Source organism: Ovis aries, chromosome X (genome assembly GCF_016772045.2).
Source record: "Ovis aries strain OAR_USU_Benz2616 breed Rambouillet chromosome X, ARS-UI_Ramb_v3.0, whole genome shotgun sequence".
NCBI classification, from domain to species: Eukaryota; Metazoa; Chordata; class Mammalia; order Artiodactyla; family Bovidae; genus Ovis; species Ovis aries.
Window position 1 is genome coordinate 57,420,977 of NC_056080.1, and position 25,324 is coordinate 57,446,300.

General features: G+C 40.6%; 2 protein-coding genes across 2 annotated transcripts in view; one reads left to right on the forward strand and one right to left on the reverse strand.

Annotated features, from left to right (window-relative positions):
- Nucleotides 1-1,276, forward strand: part of ZNF41 (zinc finger protein 41) — a 42,923-nt gene extending 41,647 nt beyond the window's left edge. Inside the window, 1 exon segment of the mRNA XM_004023243.6 lies at nt 2-1,276. Within this exon segment, the coding sequence (XP_004023292.3) occupies nt 2-77 (76 nt within the window). The 3' untranslated portion in view covers nt 78-1,276.
- ZNF81 (zinc finger protein 81) overlaps nt 1-25,324 on the reverse strand; it is a 746,478-nt gene that overhangs the window by 703,359 nt on the left and 17,795 nt on the right. The window lies entirely within an intron of this gene.

A 25,324-nucleotide genomic window follows, 5' to 3' on the forward strand; every position in this document is an offset into this window, starting at 1 on the left:
ACTATAAATCCAGTGACGGAAAATACCTTCAGCTGGAAATCATAATGGGATGTGCATCAGCTGTCTCACAGAGGTGACAAGGAGTGCCTGATGCTGCAATCATTGCACAGGGCGAGTAGATATGACAGACTATAAATAGCTTAAGTGAACAGAAGGTCAACAAAGCCAAGTATTCTTCAGTCAGGTGGAATACAAGTTGATATGCGATTATATGTGTAGGGAGCCACTTTGGTAAAGCATTTGAGCAATAGCCCTGATTGGTTTCACGATTCACACAGACACTCTCATTCTCCTGCAGATGGTAGAGATAGAGACCCCAGGAGATGACTTGTAATCTCTTGTGCTTCACTTTTTGAATAAAGGGCTTTATAAATGCAGCACTGATTTGTTCTTCACACCCTGAAACGTAAAACTACTCAATACTGACCAATTGTTTTCAAATTTCTAAGGTGGGGAGAAGAGCATTCATTGTCCAAACACTTCTAGGGCATTGAAGTCAAGGCAAAAACCAATTTAGGAATATATTAATAGATCTATGAGTAGAAGCCGGAAGTTTTTATGATAATTGACATTTAAGACACAGAAAAGATTGCCCTGAGGAAGCACTCTTTTTCTTCCCTTTGAGACATCACCGTGGTATATTTTTAAAATATGAAATACAATTTTTAAATTTAATTTCTGACTTTATGCATTGGCAAATTAAGCATAGCTCTAGCCTATGTTACAGGAATGTAACATATTAAATGTTACATATGCCTAAAGGTGGCAGTTGTTCCCTTATCAATTCAATTCCATGCTGTGGCAGCAGGTGATTCACACTTGAAAGTAGTGAACACACCTTCTAATCTGTACTCCCAAAGCTATCATTTAGGTAAGCTGCAGACCATAAACTTCTTATCCCCTTAGTAACTGAACCTGAGACAATGAAGCTGAGCCACAGCACTCTGGACTTCCACTGAAGCTTCTGCTTTCTTGGGGATTCCTGTTTGAAAAACAACAGTTGAGAAATTGGGTTTCAATACATAAAATGGTGGGTTTTCTTCCAAGTTAGTTAATTTTACATATTCATGTTTATGTGCACATTAAGAGTAATTTTGTGTGGATTGCTATGGGATAAAGTCATGTTGCATTAGTTATTTAGCCTAAGATATGATTATAAATTATAGTTGAATAACCAGAAGACTTCTCTAAAAAGAGCACTGCTTTTTTTTAAGCACTGATATGTAAACACTTTCTTGTTTTTAATTAAATTTTTTTTACAATACTCATAAGAAAAGGGGCTTTCTTTCTAGCATGTAGTTTTATTTTGTTTTTAAACTTTTTAATTATAATGCATACTAAAAATGCATATATCATAAGCATACAGTTCAGTGAATTCTAACAAACTGAACACACTCAGATCAAGAACCAGAACATGACTAGCACCCCAGAAAAATTCCCTGTGCTCCCTTCCAGGTCTTATTGTCCACCTCCCCCACTAGGTAAACACTATCTTGACTTAAATAGTTTTGTCTACTTGGTATTTTATATAACTTAACTCAGTAGTTATATTTCATATTTTGGTAATATACTGTTAAGTATCTGTCTTCTTTCATTCACATTATAAATGTGAGATTTGTCCATATTGTTAAATGTAGTTGTAGGTAATTCATTCTTATTGTCATGTTAAATTACACTCTGTGAAAATTCAACAGTATATTTATCCATTCTATTGTTAATGGACATTTGTGTTGTTTGCAGCTTAGAGCTATTGGAAATAGTGCTAGTATAAATATTTTAGTACCTATCTATTGGTGAACATATTTATGAACTCTGTTAGGCATATATTTAGGAGTTGAACTGCCAGATTATATTGTATCCATATGCTCAGCTAGTTTATGAAACTAGTTTTCCAAAGTGATTGCACCAGTGTATACTCCCACCAGCACAGTATATGAGTTCTAGTTGCTCCTTGTCAATACTTGGTATTTTCCATCTTTTTTTTTTAAAAAAAAACTATAGCCATTATGCTGGATGTATAGTGATATCTCAGTGTGATTTAATTTTTATTTTCTTATCCTCCAGCCCCACCATAGTATCTTCCCAAGACAGTTGCCTGATATCTCAGATCTGAAACTTAGCATGGTTCTCACGTGACTGTACCATTTTACATCTCACCAACAATAGTAAGCAATTAGTAACTTTAAATATTCCCATACAAAAATGCCCAAAGCTTGATGGTTTGATTGGTTGAGTGCATTAAACATTTGAGTAGAAATCTTCCAGAAAATAGAGGAGGAAGGAACAACTCCCCAACTCTATGAGGCCAAGATTACCCTGCTACTTAAGCCACACAAACATATCACAAGAAAACTACAAGCAACATTCCTCGTGAATATAGATGTAAAAATCTGCAACAAAATATTAGAAATTGAATCCAGCAACATATAAAAGGATTATACATCATGACCAAGTGGGATTTATTCCAGTGATGCAAGACTGCTTGCTTCAACATTCAAAAATCAGTCAATGCAATCTACTGTATTATATATACAGAGTAAAGAAGAAAGGAAAATCACATAAAGCACATAGTCTACATATTGAATACAACTTTATCAAATCTCCAGCAGGCTTTCTTCCCCAGAAATTGATTAGCTAATCCTAAAATTTATATAGAAATAGAAAAGACCAAAAATAGCAAATAAGAATTTGCCAAAAAGCAAAATAGAAGGACAGTAGCTTCCCAATTTCTTGATTACAGTAATCAAGACACTATGGTACCAGTGTGGGGAGAGAGATAGAGATCAATGGAATAGAAAAGAATCCAGGAATAAACCCTGATACCTATGGTAAACATAGTTTTTTACAAAAATGTGAAGGCAATTCATTGGGAAAAGAAAAATCTTTTCAACATTTGGTGCAGGAATGATTACATATCCATATGCAAAAAGATGAATTTAAATCTTACTTCACACCATACTAAAAATTAACTAAAAATGGATCAGAGATGTAAATATAAAAGCTAAAACTATAAAAGGTTTAGCAGAAAACATAGGAGAAAAATCTCTGTGATCTTGTATTAGGCAAGGAATTCTTAAATACAACACCAAGAGCATGATTCATAAAGAAAAATGATAAATTAGACTTCATCAAAACTCAAAAGGTTCAAACTTCAAAAGATATCATTAAGAAAATGAAAAGACAAAGCACAGACAGGAGCAAACATTTATCTGATAAAGAACTTGTACATGGAATATATAAAAAACTCTTACAACCCAATAAAAAGAAGACACACAACCCAGTTTACAATTAGGCAGAAGATTTGAAGAGATAGTTTACCAAATACATTATATATATATAGGCTTCCCTGGTAGCTCATTTAGTAAAGAATCCATCTGCAATGCTGGAGACCCTGGTTCAATTCTTGGGTCAGGAAGATCCCCTGGAGAAGGGATAGACTAGCCAGCCACTCCAGTATTCTTGGGCTTTCCTGGTGGCTCAGATGGTAAAGAATCAGCCTGCAATGCAGGAGATCTGGGTTCAGTCCCTGGGTTGGGAAGATCCCCTGGAGGAGGGCATAGCAACCCACTCCAGTATTGTTGCCTGGAGAATCCCCATGGACAGAGGAGCCTGGCGAGCTACAGTCCATAGGGTCACAAAGAGTCAGACAAGACTGAGCAACTAAGCACAGCACAGCATATATATATATATATATATATATATATATATATATATATATGTATACACACACACACACACACACACACACACACACATGAATAAACATGTGAAGAGATGCCCAACATCATTAGGCATTAGAGAAATTCTAACTAAAACTACAAGCTTCCCTAGTGGCTTCAGTGGTAAAGAATCTGCCTGCCAATATAAGAGATATGAGTTCAATCCCTGGATCAGGAAGATCCCCTGAAGAAGGAAATGGCAACCCATTCCAGTATTCTTGCCTGGAAAATCCCATGGACAGAGGAGCCTGGTGGGCTAGTCCACGGGGTCACAAAAGAGTCAGACATGATTTAGTGACTAAACAACAGCAACTAAAACCACAATGAAATACCACTTTATATGTACTAAAATGTCTATAAAGAAAAGACAATTATAACAAATGGTGGCACAGATAGGGAAAATCAGGAACTTTCCTACATTTCTGGTGTGACTGTATTAAAATGACATAGCCATTTTGGAAAAGTTTGGCAGTTTCTTAAAACGTTGATCATAAATTACCAGAGGACCCAGTACTGCCACTTCTATAATCTACCCAAAAGATATATAACATGAAAGGACCCAGTACTGCCACTTCTATAATCTACCCAAAAGATATATAACGTGTTCATACAAACACTTGCACTTGAATATTAATAATAAAATTATTCATACAAGACAGAAAAGTAGAAACAATCTAAATATCCATCAACTTACAAATAGACAAAATATGGTATATTCAGCAATAAAAAAAGAACAAATGCTACAATATGGATGAACTTCAAAAATATGCTAAGTGAAAGAAGTGAGATGCAAAACATCTAGTATTATATTTGAATATTGCATTTATGTGAAATGTCCACAAAAGTAAAATCTATAAAGCTCTCTAGATCAGTGGTTGTCTGGAAGATCCCCTAGAGAAGGAAATAGCAACCTACTCCAGTATTCTTGCCTAGAAAATTCCATAGACAGAGGAATCCATGTGGTCACAAATAGGATACAACTGAGCTACTGACCATAGGGGTAAAAATGGGAATCATCACTAACTGTTAATTAGTAAGAGGAATCTTACTGGGAAGATAAAAATGTTACAGAACTTGACTGTGGTGATGGTTGCCCAGCTAGGTAAGTTTAATGAAGGTCATTGAAGTGATCCTCAATTCCATTCCTGTTTAAGCATCTGGGTTCCCTGCCATAACATCTATTGCCACCCATATCTAGAATGAAGTGTTGTCTTGGAGCCTGTTGTACATTTAAAAATATACTTTTTTTAAAAGGTCATTGAACTGTACAATTTAAATATGGAACCTAAATTATACCTCAATAAAGTTGTTTCTTTTTCAGAGTTGTTTTGGCTCTCTAGGTCCTTAACATTTGCATATAAATGGTAGAATAAGTTTGTTCATTTCAACACCATAAGAAACTGCTGTGATTTTTATTGAGATTGGTTTGAATCTATAGATCAATTTGGGGAGAATTGAAATGTTAACAATATTGAGTTTTCTGACCGATAAATAAGGCATATCTCTCCATTTAATTTCTCTCAACAGTATTTTATAGTTTTCAGTGTACAGGTCTTTCACATCTTCTGACAAATTGTTGCCTAAGTGTTTCATATTTTGATGCTATTTTACTTGATGTTTTATTTCCACTTTACTGTATAGTATTCATTTTTTTCAATTACTTATTGTTAATTACTAGTATATAGAAAAGCAATTGCCTGAAGCAGGGCATGGAAACCCATTCCAGTATTCTTGCCTGGAGAATCCCATGGACAGAGGAGTCTGGTGGGCTACAGTCCATAGGGTCGCAAAGAGTCAAACAAAACTGAAGCGACTTAGCACTCACACAGAAAAGCAACTGATGTTTGTATGCTTATCTTGGGCAGAAGTTAAAGGAAACAGTCCCTACATAAGACTGCCCTCACTTCCAACACCAACTGCAAGTTCAAGGGTCTCTAAGAACACCCTCAATTTTAATCATTACAATCCATCCTGTCAAGCCATTAAATACACGTTCATATTTTATACCACTTTGATTATTCCTCCTCTCTGATCTGCCTCTATTTGTACCTTATGATAAACTTGTGTGGAACTATTTAGCTTATGATTAGCTAAATCCAGTTCTTCCTCAAGCTAGTCATTTGCCATCAATATTATATCCTGAAAAATCCTTTAACTCAATTCCCCCATATATTTGACCATCAATACAAATATAATCTTAGCAACAATGCCAGCGTTACACCATGATAGTAGTGTAACCTGCATACAACATTGATAATATGTGTAGCCTGCATACAACATTGTGCCTATAGTCAACATTATATACTCTACATTTTAAAATATAAATTTATTTATTTTAATTGGAGGTTAATTACTTTACAATATCGTATTGGTTTTGCCATACACCAACACGAATCTGCCACAAATATACACGTGTTCCCCATCCTGAACCCCCCTCCCTCCTCCCTCCCTGTATATACTGTACATTTAAACTGTACAGTGTTTTTTCAAAGTAAAATATATCAAAAGATACTGGCACATTACTAGAGTCCCACTAGGTCATCAACAATTAATCCGTTTCATCTCCCAGAACAATATCGCTCAGGTTTGCAGACTTCCATTTGACCTTCTCAGGTTTCAAAAGTAAGAGTCTTGGCAACAAGTGGCTTCATTCTCTCTGGCATCTGGTTTAATTAAGTTGAGACAGTATTATCACTTATTCTGAGCCTCTCAGGGCACCAATGTAATGGATTTCCCTTGTTGCATAACTTACTTATTCATTCTTTTACTTTCAGCTATATTCCTCGTTCTCTCCATTTATCATTGAATTTGACCCAAATTTTTCCATCTTTGAAAGAGACAATAGGTTCAGCCACTGTGCTGGTCCAGATGGTCATCAGCAATATCAATCTAGCAAATGCTTCCCCTTCAACCCACTCCCATTTGTACAGGATATCATTGCACAAGTGTGGAACTTATGATTTGTCTCAACCACTTGGTAATACAGCTGTATTCACCATCGACCCCAATTTTCCAAGTTGGGTGAAGGCACAGTCTATCACATTAGGCCATTACAAATTCTGACATTAAAGTTTGAAAGTACAATGAAAGTTTCTTGCTTAGGAATCATCCCTGCTTCTGGCCCCTGCAATTGTGGCCCTGATCCTGGGACCACTGTATCAGGTAGGAATAAAACGACATTGAGCTGCTGTTGGGGAGGGAGGGAGAACTGTATGGTCACAGTGGAATCCTCCCCCTCCTCCTTTTCCCCAGATTCTTCCAAAAAGTGAAGGAATCTATCTATTGGAGAACTTCCCTTGGCCATCCTCATGTTGAGTGTGAGCACACACTTGTGAAGACGTGAAAGTCAGCCCTTCATGCTTTTATCTCTCCCAGTTTTATTTTTTAATATCTATCATTTTAATTTTTTTACTTGACTGCACCAGGTCTTAGTTGTGGCCTGCAAACTCTTCGCTGTGGCATGTGGGATCTAGTTCGCTGACCAGGGATTGAACCTGGGACCCCTGCATTGGGAGCATGGAGTCTTAAACACTGGACCACCAGGGAAGTCCCTCTCCCCCAGTTTTAGACAACAAATGTTTCAATTGCCTGTTCTCTATCAAAGCACTGCTCTTAGAATATCTCTTTGTTCACTGTTGCATATTATGAATTATTATTGTAGACTGAATTATGTCCCCACAAAATTTGTATTTTGAAGCCCTGACCCTTAGTGTGGTTATATTTGGAGATAGATACTTCAAGAAGGTAATTACAGTTTAAATGAGATCATAAGCGTTTGGTTCAGTTCAGTTCATTTCAGTCGCTCAGTCATGTCCGACTCTTTGCGACCCCATGCACTGCAGCACACCAGGCCTCCCCGTCCATCACCAACCCCCAGAGTTCACTCAAACTCGATGGACAAACCATCTCATCCTCTGTCGCCCCCTTCTCCTCCCACCTTCAGTCTTTCCCAGCATCAGTGTCTTTTCCAATGAGTCAGCTCTTCGCATGAGGTGGCCAAAGATTTGGAGTTTCAACTTCAACATCAGTCCTTCCAGTGAACACCCAGGACTGAGTTCCTTTAAGATGGACTGGTTGGATCTCCTTGCAGTCCAAGGGGCTCTCAAGAGTCTTCTCCAACACCACAGTTCAGAAGCATCAATTTTTCAGTGCTCAGCTTTCTTTATAGTCCAACTCTCACATCCATACATGACTACTGGAAAAACCACAGCCTTGACTAGATGGACCTTTGTTGGCAAAGTAATGTCTCTTATTTTTAATATGCTGTCTAGGTTGGTCATAACTTTCCTTCCAAGGAGTAAACATCTTTAATTTCATGGCTGCAGTCACCATATGCAGTGATTTTGGAGCCCCCCAAAAGAAAGTCTGCCACTGTTTCCCCATCTATTTGCCATGAAGTGATGGGACCAGATGCCATGATCTTTGTTTTCTGAATGTTGTGCTTTAAGCCAACTTTTTCACTCTCCTCTTTCACTTTCATCAAGAGGCTCTTTAGTTCTTCTTCACTTTCTGCTATAAGGATGGTGTCATCTGCATATCTGAGGTTATTGATATTTCTCCCAGCAATCATGATTCCAGCTTGTGATTCATACAGCCCAGCATTTCTCATGATGTACTCTGCATAAAAGCTAAATAAGCAGGGAGACAATATACAGCCTTGACGTACTCCTTTTCCTATTTGGAACCAGTCTGTCTTTGGATGTCCAGTTCTAACTGTTCCTTCCTGATGTGCATACAGATTTCTCAAGAGGCAGGTCAGGTAGTCTGGTATTCCCATCTCTTTCAGAATTTTCCACAGTTTATTGTGATCCACAGAGTCAAAGGCTTTGGCATAGTCAATACAGCAGCAATAGATGTTTTCCTGGAACTCTCTATGTGGATCACAGTCAGCATTTGACTGTGTGGATCACAAAAAACGGTGGGAAATTCTGAAAGAGATGGGAATACCAGACCACCTGACCTGCCTCTCGAGAAACCTGTATGCAGGTCAGGAAACGACAGTTAGAACTGACATGGAACAAGAGACTAGTTCCAAAAAGGAAAAGGAGTACGTCAAGGCTGTATATTGTCACCCTGCTTATTTAACTTCTATGCAGAGTACATCATGAGAAACGCTGGGCTGGAAGAAGCACAAGCGGGAATCAAGATTGCTGGGAGAAATATCAATAACCTCAGATATGCAGATGACACAACCCTTACAGTAGAAACAGTGTCAGACTTTATTTTGGGGGGCTCAAAAACCACTGCAGATGGTGACTGCAGCCATGAAATTAAAAGACGCTTACTCCTTGGAAGAAAAGTTATGACCAACCTAGATAGTATATTCAAAACCAGAGACATTACTTTGCCGACTAAGGTCTGTCTAGTCAAGGCTATGGTTTTCCTGTGGTCATGTATGGATGTGAGAGTTGGACTGTGAAGAAGGCTGAGCACCGAAAAATTGATGCGTTTGAACTGCGGAATTGGAGAAGACTCTTGAGGGTCCCTTGGACTGCAAGGAGATCCAACCAGTCCATTCTGAAGGAGATCAACCCTGGGATTTCTTTGGAAGGAATGATGCTAACGCTGAAGCTCCCGTACTTTGGACACCTCATGCGAAGAGTTGATTCATTGGAAAAGACTTTGATGCTGGGAGAGATTGGAGGCAGGAGGAGAAGGGGACGACCCAGGATGAGATGGCTGGATGGCATCACGGACTCGATGGACATGAGTCTGAGTGAACTCCGGGAAATGGTGATGGACAGGGAGGCCCGGCATGCTGCGATTCATGGGGTCACAAAGAGTCGGACACAACTGAGTGACTGAACTGAACTGAACTGAACTGAACTGAACTGATGGCAGAAAGTGAAGAAGAACTAAAGAGTCTTGTGATGAAAGTGAAAGAGGAGGGTGAAAAAGTTGGCTTAAAGCTCAACATTCAGAAAATGAAGATCATGGCATCTGGTCCCATCACTTCGAGGCAAAGAGATGGGGAAACTGTGGCTGACTTTACTTTTTTGGGCTCCAAAATCACTGCAGATGGTGATTGCAGCCATGAAATTAAAAGACACTTTCTCCTTGGAAGGAAAGTTATGACCAACCTAGACAGCATATTCGAAAGCAGAGACATTACTTTGCCAACAAAGGTCTGTCTAGTCAAGGCTATGGTTGTTCCAGTGGTCATGTCCATGTATGTATGCTTGTCATGTATGCTTGTGAGAGTTGGACTATAAAGTTGAGTGCAGAAGAATTGATCCTTTGAACTGTGGTATTGGAGAAGACTCTTGAGAGTCCCTTGGACTGCAAGGAGATCCAACCAGTGCATCCTAAAGGAGATCAGTCCTGGGTGTTCATTGGAAGGACTGATGCTGAAGCTGAAACTCCAATAGTTTGGCCACCTGATGCGAAGAGCTGACTCACTTGAAAAGACCCTGATGCTGGGAAAGATTGAGGGCAGGAGAAGAAGGGGATGACAGAGGATGAGATGGTTAGATGGCATCACCAACTCGATGGACATGGGTTTGGGTGGACTCTGGGAGTTGGTGATGGTCAGGAAGGCCTGGCGTGCTGCAGTTCACGGGGTCGCAAAGAGTCGGACACAACTGAGCAAGTGAACCGAAGTTGCTTTTTCGATGATCCAACGGATGTTGGCAATTTGATCTCTGGTTCCTCTGCCTCTTCTAAATCCAGCTTGAACATCTGGAAATTCATGGTTCATGTATTGCTGAAGCCTGGCTTGGAGAATTTTGATCATTACTTTGCTAGCGTGTGAGATGAGTGCCATTGTGTGGTAGTTTGAGCATTCTTTGGCATTGCCTTTCTTTAGGATTGGAATGAAAACTGACCTTTTCCAGTCCTGTGGCCACTGCTGAGTTTACCAAATTTGCTGGCATACTGAGTGCAGCACTTTCACAGCATTATCTTTCAGAATTTGAAATAACTCCACTGGAATTCCATCACCTCCACTAGCTTTGCTCATAGTGATGCTTCCTAAGGCCCACTCGACTTCACATTCCAGGATGTCTGGCTCTAGATGAGTGATCACATCATCATGGTTATCTGGGTCATGAAGATCTTTTTTGTACAGTTCTTCTGTGTATTCTTGCCACCTCTTCTTAATATCTTCTGTTTCTGTTAAGTCCCTATCATTTCTGTCCTTTATTGAGCCCATCTTTGCATGAAATGTTCCCTTTGTATCTCTAATTTTCTTGAAGAGATCTCTAGTCTTTCGCATTCTATTGTTTTCATCTATTTCTTTGCACTGATCACCAAGGAAGGCTTTCTTATCTCTTCTTGCTATTCTTTGGATCTCTGCATTCAAATGGGTATATCTTTCATTTTCTCCTTTGCTTTTCACTTCTCTTCTTTTCACAGCTATTTGTAAGGCCTCCATGGACAGCCATTGCCGGGGTCCAGCCCCGGTGGATCCAGGGTGATTCGAAGGTGGGGACGGAGTCAGCGTCTTTGGAAAAATACATAGTTAATCACAGATATAGAGAGATTAGAAATGGATAGTATAGTAGGAAGATTACTGGAGAAAAAGAGGCTGAATAACTTGGATTACGTGGAATAGCATCCATGCTCCAGATGGGAATTCAGCCAGAAAAACGGGAGTAAGAAAGAAGCGACATGGGGGAATCAGTCTTTCCGGAAACTGATCCGATTTCTTTATTTTTGGGTTTGTTTATATACCTTTTGTTACACATAGAGATGAATACAGAGTCACGCAGGGGTCAGCAGTCCTGACCTTTATCAAAATCAGGTGCTTCTCATAAATGAATAAAAAAAGGTCTTAGGAATATTACATCATCTTCTGGCCATGAGTGAGACCTGCTGACATTTTATGATCCTTTCTTTCTGATAACCAAAAACTTATTTCTTCCAAGGGTGTTTTTTCTTAAACCAGGCACCACCCTCCAAATAAAGTTACATTCCTATAGGGTGAGGGTGTAGTGAGTTACAATCAAGAAAGGAATTTATTTAACCCAAGGTTAACATGATTAGTCTTAAAGGTTAATACTTATTTCTCCTATATGCTTAAAGGTTAATACTTATTTCTCCTATATGTTAGTTATATTCATTATAAGGGTAGGGAACATGGAGATTTAGCAGCAAACATCAGCCTAACAAATGAAAATCCTTTCATCAATGCTCCCCTTAAGATCTATTTAGTCTTAAGATATGATAAAGTTACATTTTTACATAGCAAGGACACAGTGATTTATAACAAAGTATAGTGATCTGTTACAAAAGAGAAAATCCATTAACTCAAAGTCCATGTCTGACGTAGGGTGCAGCATGCTTGGGGCTGGTGCATGGGGATGACCCAGAGAGATGTTGTGGGGAGGGAGGTGGGGTTGGGGGTCATGTTTGGGAACGCATGTAAGAATTAAAGATTTTAAAATTTAAAAAAAAAAAGTCTAGTATTGCTAACATCAAAAACTACTATATTTCCTTTGCTATATTCCAAATACATTGATTAATATATTCCCAGGTGCCTAAGGATATAGAGGCCTGGCGGCAATCATTGACTCAACAAGAAGAAAAAGCCCTATGCTAATTAAGACTCTCAAAATACTCCAAAACTCTCTGTGCTGTTTACGGTTGAGAGGTAGTAAACAATCATGTGCCTAGTGGCAGCAGTATGGATAATCCTGTCACACAAGCTAGTCTGTCAGCAGAGAGGTTTGACCTGAAACATCCTTGTCCCACCCAGAGCAGGGAATTAGCAACAATTATTGACACAACAAATGAAAAACCCTTCACCAATATAATTCCTAACCAACCCATCATACTAATAATTTCCAACTCCCCAAAAGATTTTGCCTTTAGTAAGTCTAAAGCATCTCATGCCTCTCAGGTTGGGAGGCTGTAAACAATCACATGTGGCCGGACGAACCTATACAGGTGGGCTAGATAACCTTCAGAGGAGTCCGTAAGCTGAAACACTCTTGTCACGCCCAAGAATTTTTATTGCCTTGGAGCTGCACGTTTACTCCTTCTCCGAGAGAAACGGTTATGGGGGAGAGCCCCCGTAAAGTCAGAGGTGTAGGTAAGAGCATAAAACAGACTCTGGTTTTGGGGTTAGATGCTCGGGAACAGGGGGTTTCCTGAGGCTTGATCACACCTTTGCGTATGCCAAGCCTCCTTCCTCATGACCTTTGCCATGGGCGGAATTCCTCACGCTGGCCCCCGGCAGCCATTTTGCTTTTTTGCATTTCTTTTTCCTGGGAATGGTCTTGCTCCCTGTCTCCTGTACAATGTCACAAACCTCTGTCCATAGTTCATCAGCACTCTGTCTATCAGATCTAGTCCCTTAAATCTATTTCTCAGTTCCACTGTATAATCATAAGGGATTTGATTTAGTTCATACCTGAATGCTCTAGTGGTTTTCCCCACTTTCTTCAATTTAAGTCTGAATTTGGCAATAATGAGTTCATGATCTGAACCACAGTCAGCTCCCAGTCTTGTTTTTGCTGACTGTATAGAGTTTCTCCATCTTCAGCTGCAAAGAATATCATCAATCTGATTTTAGTATTGACCATCTGGTGATGTCCAAGTGTAGAGTCGCCTCTTGTGTTATTGGAAGAGGGTGTTTGCTATGACCAGTGTGTTCTCTTGGCAAAACTCTGTTAGCCTTTGCCCTCCTTCATTCTGTACTCCAAGGCCAAATTTGCCTGTTAACTCTGGGTGTTTCTTGACTTCCTACTTTTGCATTCCAGTCCCCTATAATGAAAAGGACATCTTTTTTGGGTGTTATTTCTAAAAGGTCTTATAGGTCTTCATAGAACCATTCAACTTCAGCTTCTTCAGTGTTACTGGTCAGGGCATAAACTTGGATTACTGTGATATGGAATGGTTTGCCTTGGAAATGAACAGAGATCATTCTGTCGTTTTTGAGACTGCATCCAAGTACTGCATTTTGAACTCTCTTGTTGACTATGATGGCTATTCATCTCTTCTAAGGGATTCCTGCCCACAGTGTAGATATAATGGTCATCGGAGTTAAATTCACCCATTCCAGTCCATTTTAGTTCACTGATTCCTAGAATTTCGACGTTCACTCTTGCCATCTCTTGTTTGACCACTTCCAACTTGCCTTGATTCATGGACCTAAGATTCCAGGTTCCTATGCAATATTGCTCTTTACAGCATCAGGCCTTGCGTCTATCACCAGTCACATCCACACCTGGGTGTTGTTTTTGCTTTGGCTCTGACTCTTCATTCTTTCTGGAGTTATTTCTCCACTGATCTCCAGTAGCATATTGGGCACCTACCGACCTGGGGAGTTCATCTTTCAGTGTCTTATCTTTTGCCTTTTCATACTGTTCATGGGGTTCTCAAGGCAAGAATAATGAAGTGGTTTGCCATTCCCTTCTCCAGTGGACCACATTTTGTCAGAACTCTCCACCATGACCCATCTGTCTTGGGTGTCCCTACACGGCATGACTTAGTTTCATTGAGTTAGACAAGGCTGTGGTCCATGTGATCAGATTGGCTAGCTTTCTGTGACTGTGGTTTCAGTCTGTCTGCCCTCTGATGCCCTCTCTCACTGCCTACTGTCTTACTGGGGTTTCTCTTACCTTGGACATGGGGTATTTCTTCACGGCTGCTCCAGCAAAGCACAGCCGCTGCTCCTTACCTTGGACGTGGGGTATCTCCTCATGGCCTTTGCTCCTGACCATGGACATCAGGTATCTCCTCTCAGCCATTTGCCACTCCAGCACTGCACAGCTGCCACTCGCCGCTCATAAGGGTAGAGCCCTAATCTAATAGGACTGATGTCCTTATAAAAAGGGGAAATGACACCAATGGTGTGCATGCACAGAGACAATGTCATGTGAGGACACAGTGAGAAGGTGGTCATCTATAAGCTGGAAACAGAGGCCTCAGAAACCAACCTTACTGGCAGTTTGATCTTGGACTCCCAGTCTCCAGAACTGTAAGGAAATAAATCTGTTGTTTGTCACCCAATCTGTGGTATTTTGTTATGGCAGTCCAAGCAGACTAACACAGTTTTAAAGTGTGTCCCTTGGTCTGAAGAATGTAACTCAGTGGTACAAATCAATACAATGTGTTCTGTTCTGGTCCTTTTATAGTACTATGAACATTTGCATTTACCACCAGATATGCACAGCTCAGTTCAGAGTGTATTCCTGTCAGGACCCATTTGTAGCCTCTCAAATTGTTGAAAAGCATTAGTCTACATAACCAAGGGCTCAACAAACTCCAAGTAGGATAAATTTTAAAAGATCCAGGGCTTTCCTGGTGGTCCAGTGTTTAAGAATCTGCCTGCCAGTGATGGGGACAAGGGTTCAATCCCTGGTGCAGGAAGATTCCACATGCCATAGAGCAACTAAAAGCCCAAGTGCCACAACTACTAAGCCAGTGCTCTAGAGTCCACAAGCCGCAACTACTGAGCCCATGTGCTGTAACTACTGAAGCCCACATGCCTAGAGCCCATGCTCTGCAACAAGAGAAGCTGCTGCAATGAGAAGCCACAGAGAAAGAGTAGCTCCCGCTCAAAGCAACTAGACAAAGCCACACACAGTAATAAAGACCCAGCACAGCCATATATAAATAAATCTTTTTAAAAAAGGATCCATGCCCAGATACTTCATAATAAAAAATGCAGAAGGGCAAATACAAAGAGAAAATCTTGAAAGTAGCAAGAGAAAAATGACTCATCATATAGAAGAAAACCCCAATAACATTCACAACTGACTTCTCTTCAAAAACAACAAAGGCTAGAAGGCAATGGGATGACATATACAAAGTACCAAAAGAAAAGCCCTACCAAGTAAGAATCTTATTTCTTTAAGTAGTTCTTCAGGCATGCCCTATTTCTCCTCTCCTCCAGGACTGTTGAATATTTTATTGTAATCCCACAAGTCCCTGAAGATCCATTCATTTTCAAATTCTGTTTTCTCTCTGTTATTTGAATTGAGTAACTTCTGTTATGTCTTCCAATTCACTGCTTCTTTCATCTGTTTCTCCACTGAGGTCATCTTTTGAGTTTTTTTATTATGGTCATTCTATTTTTCAGCTCTAAATTTCCATTTGGTTTTTATTTTATATCTTCTATATCTTTGCTGGGTCTTTCTGTTTCTTTTCTGTGATACTATTTTGTCATTTGTTTCAAGTGGAAGCATTTTTATTATGGCTACTTTAAAGTCTTTGTCAGATAACTCTAACAACTCTGTCACCTTGGTGTTCACATGTATTGATTGTCTTTTTCATTCAACTTGATACCTTCCTGGTTTGTGGTATAACAAGTGATTTTCAACTGAAAGATGAACATTTTCAGGGAATTCCCTGGCGGTCCATTGGTTAGGACTTTGTGTCCTCACTGCTGTGGCCCAGGTTCAGTCCCTGGCTGGGGAACTAAAATTCTACAAGCTACACAGTCAAAAAAAAAAAAAAGAAAGAAAGAAAGAAAGAAAGAAAGATGAACATTTTCGATATTATAAGATCCTGGTTTTCTTAAGCCTTCTTTCTTTTCTCATTTTTAAAGCTTCTTATTTTGCTTTTTTAAACTTTTATTTTATATTGGAGAATACCCAGCTAAAACTGTTGTGACAGTTTCAGGTGGAAAGCAAAGGGACTCAACCATACAGATACAATGTATCCATTCTCCCCCAAACTCCCCTCCCATCCAGGCTGCCACACAACACTGAGCAGAGTTCCCTGTGCTATAAGGGCTTCCCTGGTGGCTCAGTAGTAAAGAATCCACCTGCAATGCAGCAGTTGCAGGAGACGTGGGTTTAATCCTTGGGTTGGGGGGACCCTCTGGAGGAGGGCATGGCAACGCACTCAAGTATTCTTGCCTAGAGAATCCCCTGGACAGAGAAGCTTGACAGTATCAGTCCATAGGGTTGCAAAGGGTCGGACATGACTGAAGTGACTTAACACACCCTGTGCTATACAGTAGGACTGAGTTTGTTACTCATTTTAAATATAGCCATGTGACTTGCAGGATCTTTGTTCCCTGACCAAGGATTGAACCTAGACCACAGCAGTGAAAGCACCAAGTCCTAAGCACTGGACCACAAGGAAATTCCCTAAGCTTTCCTACTAAGGTGGCTTTTTCTGACACCACTCCAAATGGGAAAGGAGTGGAGGCTGCCAGTTTGCTAATGCCAACTATGAGGAGAAGTCTTGTTTCCCCACTCAGCTTCAGTTGATAACAGAAGGTAGAGGCTCCTTGCTACTGCTGGGCAAGACTGGGAGTTCCACAAACAAGTAGAGCTTCAATGATACTTCCCTGGCTGGAAGAGGTAGCAGTGCCTACCTATATCTTTCCACATGGCCTCCAATGACACCATCCTGGGGAAAAAGGGAGGGGTGACTTCATGCTGACATGTGAAAGAAGTCTAGGCTCTCCATATGGTCTCCACTGATACCATATAGGGGAGGATTGTTCCACCCAGTGGGGACAAGAATCCCGGCTTCACAGTCAATTTTTTCTGATACCACCTCAAGAGTGGGTGGAGTGACTCTTACAGTCTGTTGAGGGGAAAATATAAGCTCCTCACTTGGCATTTGTTGACATGGGTGGGAATTTGGCCACATTTCTTCTATACTGTTGAGGTGCAGTAAAGCAACTATTTTCTGAAAGTTTACCATATTGTTAAGCTACCCATTTCCTGGTTCCTTTACTAGAGAGAACAGGTTTCGTAGGGTCTTTTTTCTTGTCTGGGCCCACTGGTATTTCTAGGTTGCCAGGTTCTTCACCACTGTCAGATATATAAGGCAAAAAGAAAACCTATGGAACCAATGTTTTTTGTTTGTTGTGGTGGTGGTGGTGGGGGGGGGTGTCTGTTTTTTGCCGCACCATGCAGCTTGCAGTATCTCAGTTCCTCAACCAGGGATTGAACTGAGGCCTCAGCAGTAAAAGTGTCGAGTCCTAACCATCAGGCAACCAGGAAACTCCCAATATGCTCTTTTCTTTGGGGTCCTGAGGTTCCTAGTCTACCTCCTTCACTCCACCTTTCTGAGTCAGCTTGTATTTGTTTTATAAACACCATTTTCAAAGTTTTTCATTGTACTTAGCAGGAGGAATAGGAAAAAAACACATCTGCTCCTTTTCCCCAGAAACGGAAGTCCTGTAATTGGATATTTTAAAATGTTCTCCCAAGTCTCTACTTCCTTTCTGAGCATGTGGAATACATTTACAACTTTTAAAATAACCTTGTCTATTAATACTAACCTCTGTGTCAGTTCTGGGTTGGTCAATTGCTTGATTATTCTCATTACATTTCCTATTTTCTTAACTGTTTTCATCCCTGGTAATAATTGAATGCCAGGTGTGAATATTATTTTTTGGGGTACTAGATATTAATGCATGTCTAGAAGTCACCTGGAGTTTTGTTCTGGGACACAGCTAAGTTTTTTGGAAGGAGTTTGATCCTTGGAAGATCTTGCTAATATAATTTTTTAGGTGTAACTGGAGCAGTGTTCAAGTGAAAGTGGAGGTTGCTTAGTCACCTCCAACTCTTTGCGACCCCATGGACTAGTCCATGGAATTCTCCAGGCCAAAATGCTGAAGTGAGTAGCCTTTCCCTCCTCCAGGAGATCGTCCAAACCCAGGAATCAAACCAGGGTCTCCTGCATTGCAGGCAGACTCTTTACCAACTGAGCTATCAGGGAAGCCTGGAGTAGTGCTCAGCCTAGGGGTAATTATTCCCCATTACTGAGGCAATAGCTTCCTGAATTCTCTACACAATACCCTATTTTTCCTGTCCAGCTATTGAGAACAGGCACTATTTCCAGCCGTGTGTGAGCATTAGACACCATTTCTTCTTATTCTTTCAGATGGTTCTCTTCTTGGCCTCAGTTTCCTCACACACATGTGCTGATTGGTACTCGATAGAGAATACTCAAGGAGGACCCTAGGCAGATCACCTGGATCTTCTTTCAGTGCAGTTTTCTCCACTGTGGTGGTATGTCCAAATTCTAGCTGCCTTTTTTCTCCCTAGATTCTCAGTTCCTTCTCAACTCAGGGAATTCACCAGTCTCTTCCTCAGTTTCCCCTCTCTGTGCAGTGCCCTGGCAACTCTCTCGAGGAAGTATATTGGACAAATCATAGGACTCACTTAATTTATTTCCCTTTTCTCAGGGATTACTGTTCTTTATTGCCTGACATCTAGTGTCTTGAAAACAGTTTTTTTTTTTTTCCTCAATGTACTTTGTCTGTTTTTTGTTGTTTGTTCCTGGCATGAGGGTAAATCCAGGCCCTGGGACTCCATGTTGGCTGGAAGAAGTGACAGCCAGGAATTTATAAATGTGGAGATTTGCCCATGGACATCATCAGTAAGACATATATTTGAGTTGGTGTGATTTTTATGAGTGAGGAATATTGTAACCTGAGTTTGAGACAAGAATGCCAATGAGGCTGTATCTATAAATGGGGAACTTGTATCTATTAAGTCTGAATTTGGCAATAAGGAGTTCATGATCTGAGCCACAGTCAGCTCCTGGTCTTGTTTTTGTTGACTGTATAGAGCACAGACTGGTTCCAAATAGGAAAAGGAGTACGTCAAGGCTGTCTATTGTCACCCTGCATATTTAACTTATATGCAGAGTACATCATGAGAAGCACTGGGCTGGAGGAAGCACAAGCTGGAATCAAGATTGCCAGGAGCAATATCAATAACCTCAGATATGCAGATGACACCACCCTTATGGCAGAAAGTGAAGAGGAACTAAAAGCCTCTTGATGAAAGTGAAAGTGGAGAGTGAAGAAGTTGGCTTAAAGCTCAACATTCAGAAAACGAAGATCATGGCATCTGGTCCCATCACTTCGTGGCAAATAGATGGGGAAACAGTGGAAGCAGTGGCAGATTTTATTTTGGGGGGCTCCAAAATCACTGCAGATGGTGACTGCAGCCATGAAATTAAAATATGCTTACTCCTTGCAAGAAAAGTTATGACCAACCTAGACAGCATATTCAAAAGCAGAGACATTACTTTGCCAACTAAAGTCCGTCTAGTCAAGGCTATGGTTTTCCTGTGGTCATGTATGGATGTGAGAGTTGGACTGTGAAGAAGGCTGAGTGCCGAAAAATTGATGCTTCTGAACTGTGGTGTTGGAGAAGACTCTTGAGAGTCCCTTGGACTGCAAGGAGATCCAACCAGTCCATTCTGAAGGAGATCAGCCCTGGGATTTCTTTGGAAGGACTAATGCTAAAGCTGAAACTCCAGTACTTTGGCCACCTCATGTGAAGAGTTGACTCATTGGAAAAGACTCTGATGCTGGGAGGGATTGGGGGCAGGAGGAGAAGGGGATGACAGAGGATGAGATGGCTGGATGGCATCACTGACTCGATGAACTTGAGTCTGAGTGAACTCTGGGAGTTGGTGATGGACAGGGAGGCCTGGTGTGTTGCGATTCATGGGGTCGCAAAGAGTCAGACACGACTGAGCGACTGAACTGAACTGAACTGAACTGAACTGAACTGCATCTATTAAGTGCTCATCAGTGAGGGATAGATTGAGAAGTATTTATTAAGAAAATATTATTAATAAGAAAGGGGAGATATGTCAATGTAGGCTGTTAATGTAAGACATTCTCTAATAGGTGAAAATTTACGTTCTGCCAGGGTCCTGCCCCGGTGGATCCAGGGAATTCGAAGGGGAGATGGAGTAGGCGAGGAAAAACTTATTTATTTAGAAATATAAGAGAAATTATGAAGAAATAGTATAGTAGGAAAGTTTAGTGAAGAAAAGATGCTGAATAACTTGGTTTATGGGGAAAGCCAATAAAACTCCAGGACAAGAAGTTTGCACCATCTACATTAGGCCACCGGCGCTCATTTGAATAGCGGAGGGTTCCCTGCCTTGGGCTCCCTCTCTCACGGGACTTAAAAGCCAGGGCAAGTTAGTAGACGTGGCGAGCCTCCCCGCTCCAGATGGGAATTCAGCCAGAAAACGAGAGGAAGGGAGAGAGAGAAAGAGAGAGAGAGAGACATGGGGGAAACCAGATTTTCAAGAAACTAGTTCGAGAGACTAGTCCGAGAAACTGGTCCATCCTTTATTGTTCAGAAGGCTTTTTATACTTTTGATTGTACATAGAGATCAATGGGTAATACAAAGTTATGTAGCATCAGCAGCCCTGACTCTTATTGAGACCAGGCTTTCTCTCTGCATACCTAGTTGTATACACAAGTCTTAGGTGATTTACATCATCTTCTGGCCAGAGAGCCAATTAGCATTTTACTGCCTTTTTTTCTGATAAGGGTTTGTCAACCAGAAGACTTATTTATGTTGTTCTTCCCAAAGTCTGGTGCCACTCTCAGAAAGCACTAAATAAAGTTACATTCTTACATAGCAAAGATACAACAATTTATAACAATGAAAAGGAGTACAGTGATTTATAACAAAGAAAAGTAATTAACTCAAAAGTCTAGTGTTGCTAACATCAAAACTACTATATTCCTATTTCTATATCCCAATTACATTGATTAATATCCTTCAGGTGCCTAAAAGATAAAGAATATGGAGGCCTGGCAGCAGTCATTGACTCAACAGTGAAAACCCGTCACCAATGTGATTTTTAGCTCTTTAAAAAAGGCTCTGTATCTTTAAGATGATTTAAGCTTCAAGCCTTTGTGGTTGGGGGGCTGTAAACAATTCATAAGTTGTAAAAAAAAAAAGTCTGGGGGAACCTGTTAGACAAGTTAGAGAGCCATCAGAGGGGGTTTGAGCTGAAACATTCCTTTCAAATGCAGAAGACTGAAGCCCTAAGTTAACTTTTTCCAGAGAGTGTCAGAAGAGTGGAAAAGCACAGTACAATAAGGCAGGTAGATTCTGGTTTTGGGGGGTAGATGTTCAGGGAAACTCAGGGGGAACCCCTGAAGCCGGATCACGCCTTTGCGTTTTGTCGGGCTTCCTTCCTCATGACCTTTGGCATAGGCGGGATTCCTCACACAGGCTCCTGGCATCATTCAACTGGTATTTTCAATGTATAAAAATTCCAGTGGGCAGGTATTTCCAAATCAGATTTGTAAATTGGGTTGTCAACAAATGACATGCCTTTGGTGAGTATTTAAGAATGAAGCGATTTGTCACCAGTAATCACTAATGAAGTTATACCTGGTTGTGAGGAGAGGTTTTTATGAATATAATCCTGGTAAATATGGAGCTGCCAATTAGGGATACTTTGATAGGTGAATACAAATAGGGAGATATACAATAGATATTGTCACTGGGGTATATGTCAACAGAGATATTTATGATGGGTATATTTGTAAAATGAGCTGGGCAATAGGATATATGCCAATAGGAAAGTGTTTAAAAAACAGGGAAATCTGTCATCAAAGGTCATAAATAGATTACACCATCAGGTGGGTGTTTAAGAATATAGAGATTTTTCAATGGACAAACAACAATGAAGTATGTATTATGGAGGTTATTTATAAAAAGATTTTTCAATAAGGATTATAAATAAAGAATCCAATGGATGTTTATGCATAAGATTTTTCACTGGCAGACATCTACCGATACGTCAATAGTTTTTCTCAGTGAAGAGATTTATCAAGTTCAGTTCAGTTGCTCAGTCGTGTCCGACTCTTCGCGACCCCATGAATCGCAGCACGCCAGGCCTCCCTGTCCATCACCATCTCACAGAGTTCACTCAGACTCACATCCATTGGGTCCGAGATGCCATTCAGCCATCCCATCCTGGGTCGTCCCCTTCTCCTCCTGCACCCAATCCCTCCTAGCATCAGAGTCTTTTCCAATGAGTCAACTCTTCGCATGAGGTGGCCAAAGTACTGGAGCTTCAGCTTTAGCATCATTCCTTCCAAAGAAATCCCAGGGTTGATCTCCTTCAGAATGGACTGGTTGGATCTCCTTGCAGTCCAAGGGACCCTCAAGAGTCCTCTCCAATACCACAGTTCAAATGCATCAATTCTTCGGCGCTCAGCCTTCTTCACAGTCCAACTCTCACATCCATACATGACCACAGGAAAAACCATAGCCTTGACTAGACGGACCTTAGTCGGCAAAGTAATGTCTTTGCTTTTGAATATGCTGTCTAGGTTGGTCATAACTTTTCTTCCAAGGAGTAAGCATCTCTTAATTTCATGGCTGCAATCACCATCTGCAGTGATTTTGGAGCCCAGAAAAATAAAGTCTGACACTGTTTCTATTGTTTCCCCATCTATTTGCCACGAAGTGATGGGACCAGATGCCATGATCTTCGCTTTCTGAATGTTGAGCTTTAAGCCAACTTTTTCACTCTCCTCTTTCACTTTCATCAAGAGGCTTTTTAGTTCCTCTTCACTTTCTGCCATAAGGGTGGTGTCATTTGCATATCTGAGGTTATTGATATTGCTCCTGGCAATCTTGATTCCAGCTTGTGTTTCTTCCAGCCCAGCATTTCTCATGATGTACTCTGCATACAAGTTAAATAAGCAGGGTGACAATATACAGCCTTGATGTACTCCTTTTCCTATTTGGAACCAGTCTGTTGTTCCATGTCCAGTTCTAACTGTTGCTTCCTGACCTGCATACAGATTTCTCAAGAGGCAGGTCAGGTGGTCTGGTATTCCCATCTCTTGAAGAATTTTCCACAGTTTCTTGTGATCCACAGAGTCAAAGGCTTTGGCATAGTCAATAAAGCAGAAATAGATGTTTTTCTGGAACTCTCTTGCTTTTTCCATGATCCAGAGGATGTTGGCAATTTGATCTCTGGTTCCTCTGCTTTTTCTAAATCCAGCTTGAACATCAGGGAGTTCATGGTTCACATATTGCTGAAGCCTGGCTTGGAGAATTTTGAGCATTACTTTACTAGCATGTGAGATGAGTGCAATTGTGCAGTAGTTATGAGCATTCTTTGGCATTGCCTTTCTTTGGAATTGGAATGAAAACTGACCTTTTCCAGTCCTGTGGCCACTGCTGAGTTTTCCAAATGTGCTGGCATATTGAGTGCAGCACTTTCACAGCATCATCTTTCAGGATTTGAAACAGCTCAACTGGAATTCCATTACCTCCACTAGCTTTGTTCGTAGTGATGCTTTCTAAGGCCCGCTTGACTTCACATTCCAAGATGTCTGGCTCTAGATAAGTGATCACATCATCATGATTATCTGGGTCATGAAGATCTTTTTTGTACAGTTCTTCCGTGTATTCTTGCCACCTCTTCTTAATATCTTCTGCTTCTGTTAGGTCCAGACCATTTCTGTCCTTTATCAAGCCCATCTCTGCATGAAATGTTCCCTTGATATCTCTAATTTTCTTGAACAGATCTCTAGTCTTTCCCATTCTGTTGTTTTCCTCTATTCCTTTGCATTGATCACTGAAGAAAGCTTTCTTATCTCTTCTTGCTATTCTTTGGAACTCTGCATTCAGATGCTTATATCTTTCCTTTTCTCCTTTGTTTTTTGCCTCTCTTCTTTTAACAGCTATTTGTAAGGCCTCCCCAGACAGCCATTTTGCTGTTTTGCATTTCTTTTCCATGGGGATAGTCTTGCTCCCTGCCTCCTGTACAATGTCACGAACCTCATTCCATAGTTCATCAGGCACTCTATCTATCAGATCTAGACCCTTAAATCTATTTCTCACTTCCACTGTATAATCATAAGGGATTTGATTTAAGTCATACCTGAATGGTCTAGCGGTCTTCCCTACTTTTTTAAATTTAAGTCTGAATTTGGCAATAAGGAGCTTATGATCTGAGCCACAGTCACCTCCTGGTCTTGTTTTTGTTGACTGTATAGAGCTTCTCCATCTTTGGCTGCAAAGAATATAATCAGTCTGATTTCGGTGTTGACCATCTGGTGATGTCCATGTGTAGAGTCTTCTCTTGTGTTGTTGGAACAGGGTGTTTGCTATGACCAGTGCATTTTCTTGGCAAAACTCTATTAGTCTTTGCCCTGCTTCATTCCACATTCCAAGGCCAAATTTGCCTGTGACTCCAGGTGTTTCTTGACTTCCTACTTTTGCATTCCAGTCCCCTAGAATGAAAAGGACATCTTTTTGGGTGTTAGTTCTAAAAGGTCTTGTAGGTCTTCATAAAACCGTTCAACTTCAGCTTCTTCAGCATTACTGGTTGGGGCATAGACTTGGACAACTGTGATATTGAATGGTTTGCCTTGGAGAAGAACAGAGATCATTCTGTCGTTTTTGAGACTGCATGCAAGTACTGCATTTTGGACTCTTTTGTTGACCATGATGGCTACTCCATTTCTTCAAGAGGGGTCATGAAAAGAGATATTTTAAGGTTTTTTTTTTTAATGGAGTGATTTTCTTCCCTAATAGGTTTACGAATGAAAGATTTTCCAATAAGTAGATATTTATGTGGAGAAAGAAATGACACCCACTCTAGTATTCTTGCCAGGACAATCCTATAGACAGAAGAGCCTGAAGGGCTACAATCCATGAGGTCGCAAAGAGGCGGACACAACTGAGCAACTGAGCACACACAGATATTTATGAGATGAGAGATTTGCCAATGGGGATCATCAGTGGAGCAATGCCAGTGGAATATTTGGGAATAAGAAGGTAATGGAGGTCTTTCCTCATAGTCCAGTGGTTAAGAATCTGTCTTGTAATACAGAGGACACAGGTTGCCTAATGAGGGAACTAAGACTTCACATGTTGCAGAGCGACTAAGCCCCCTCGCT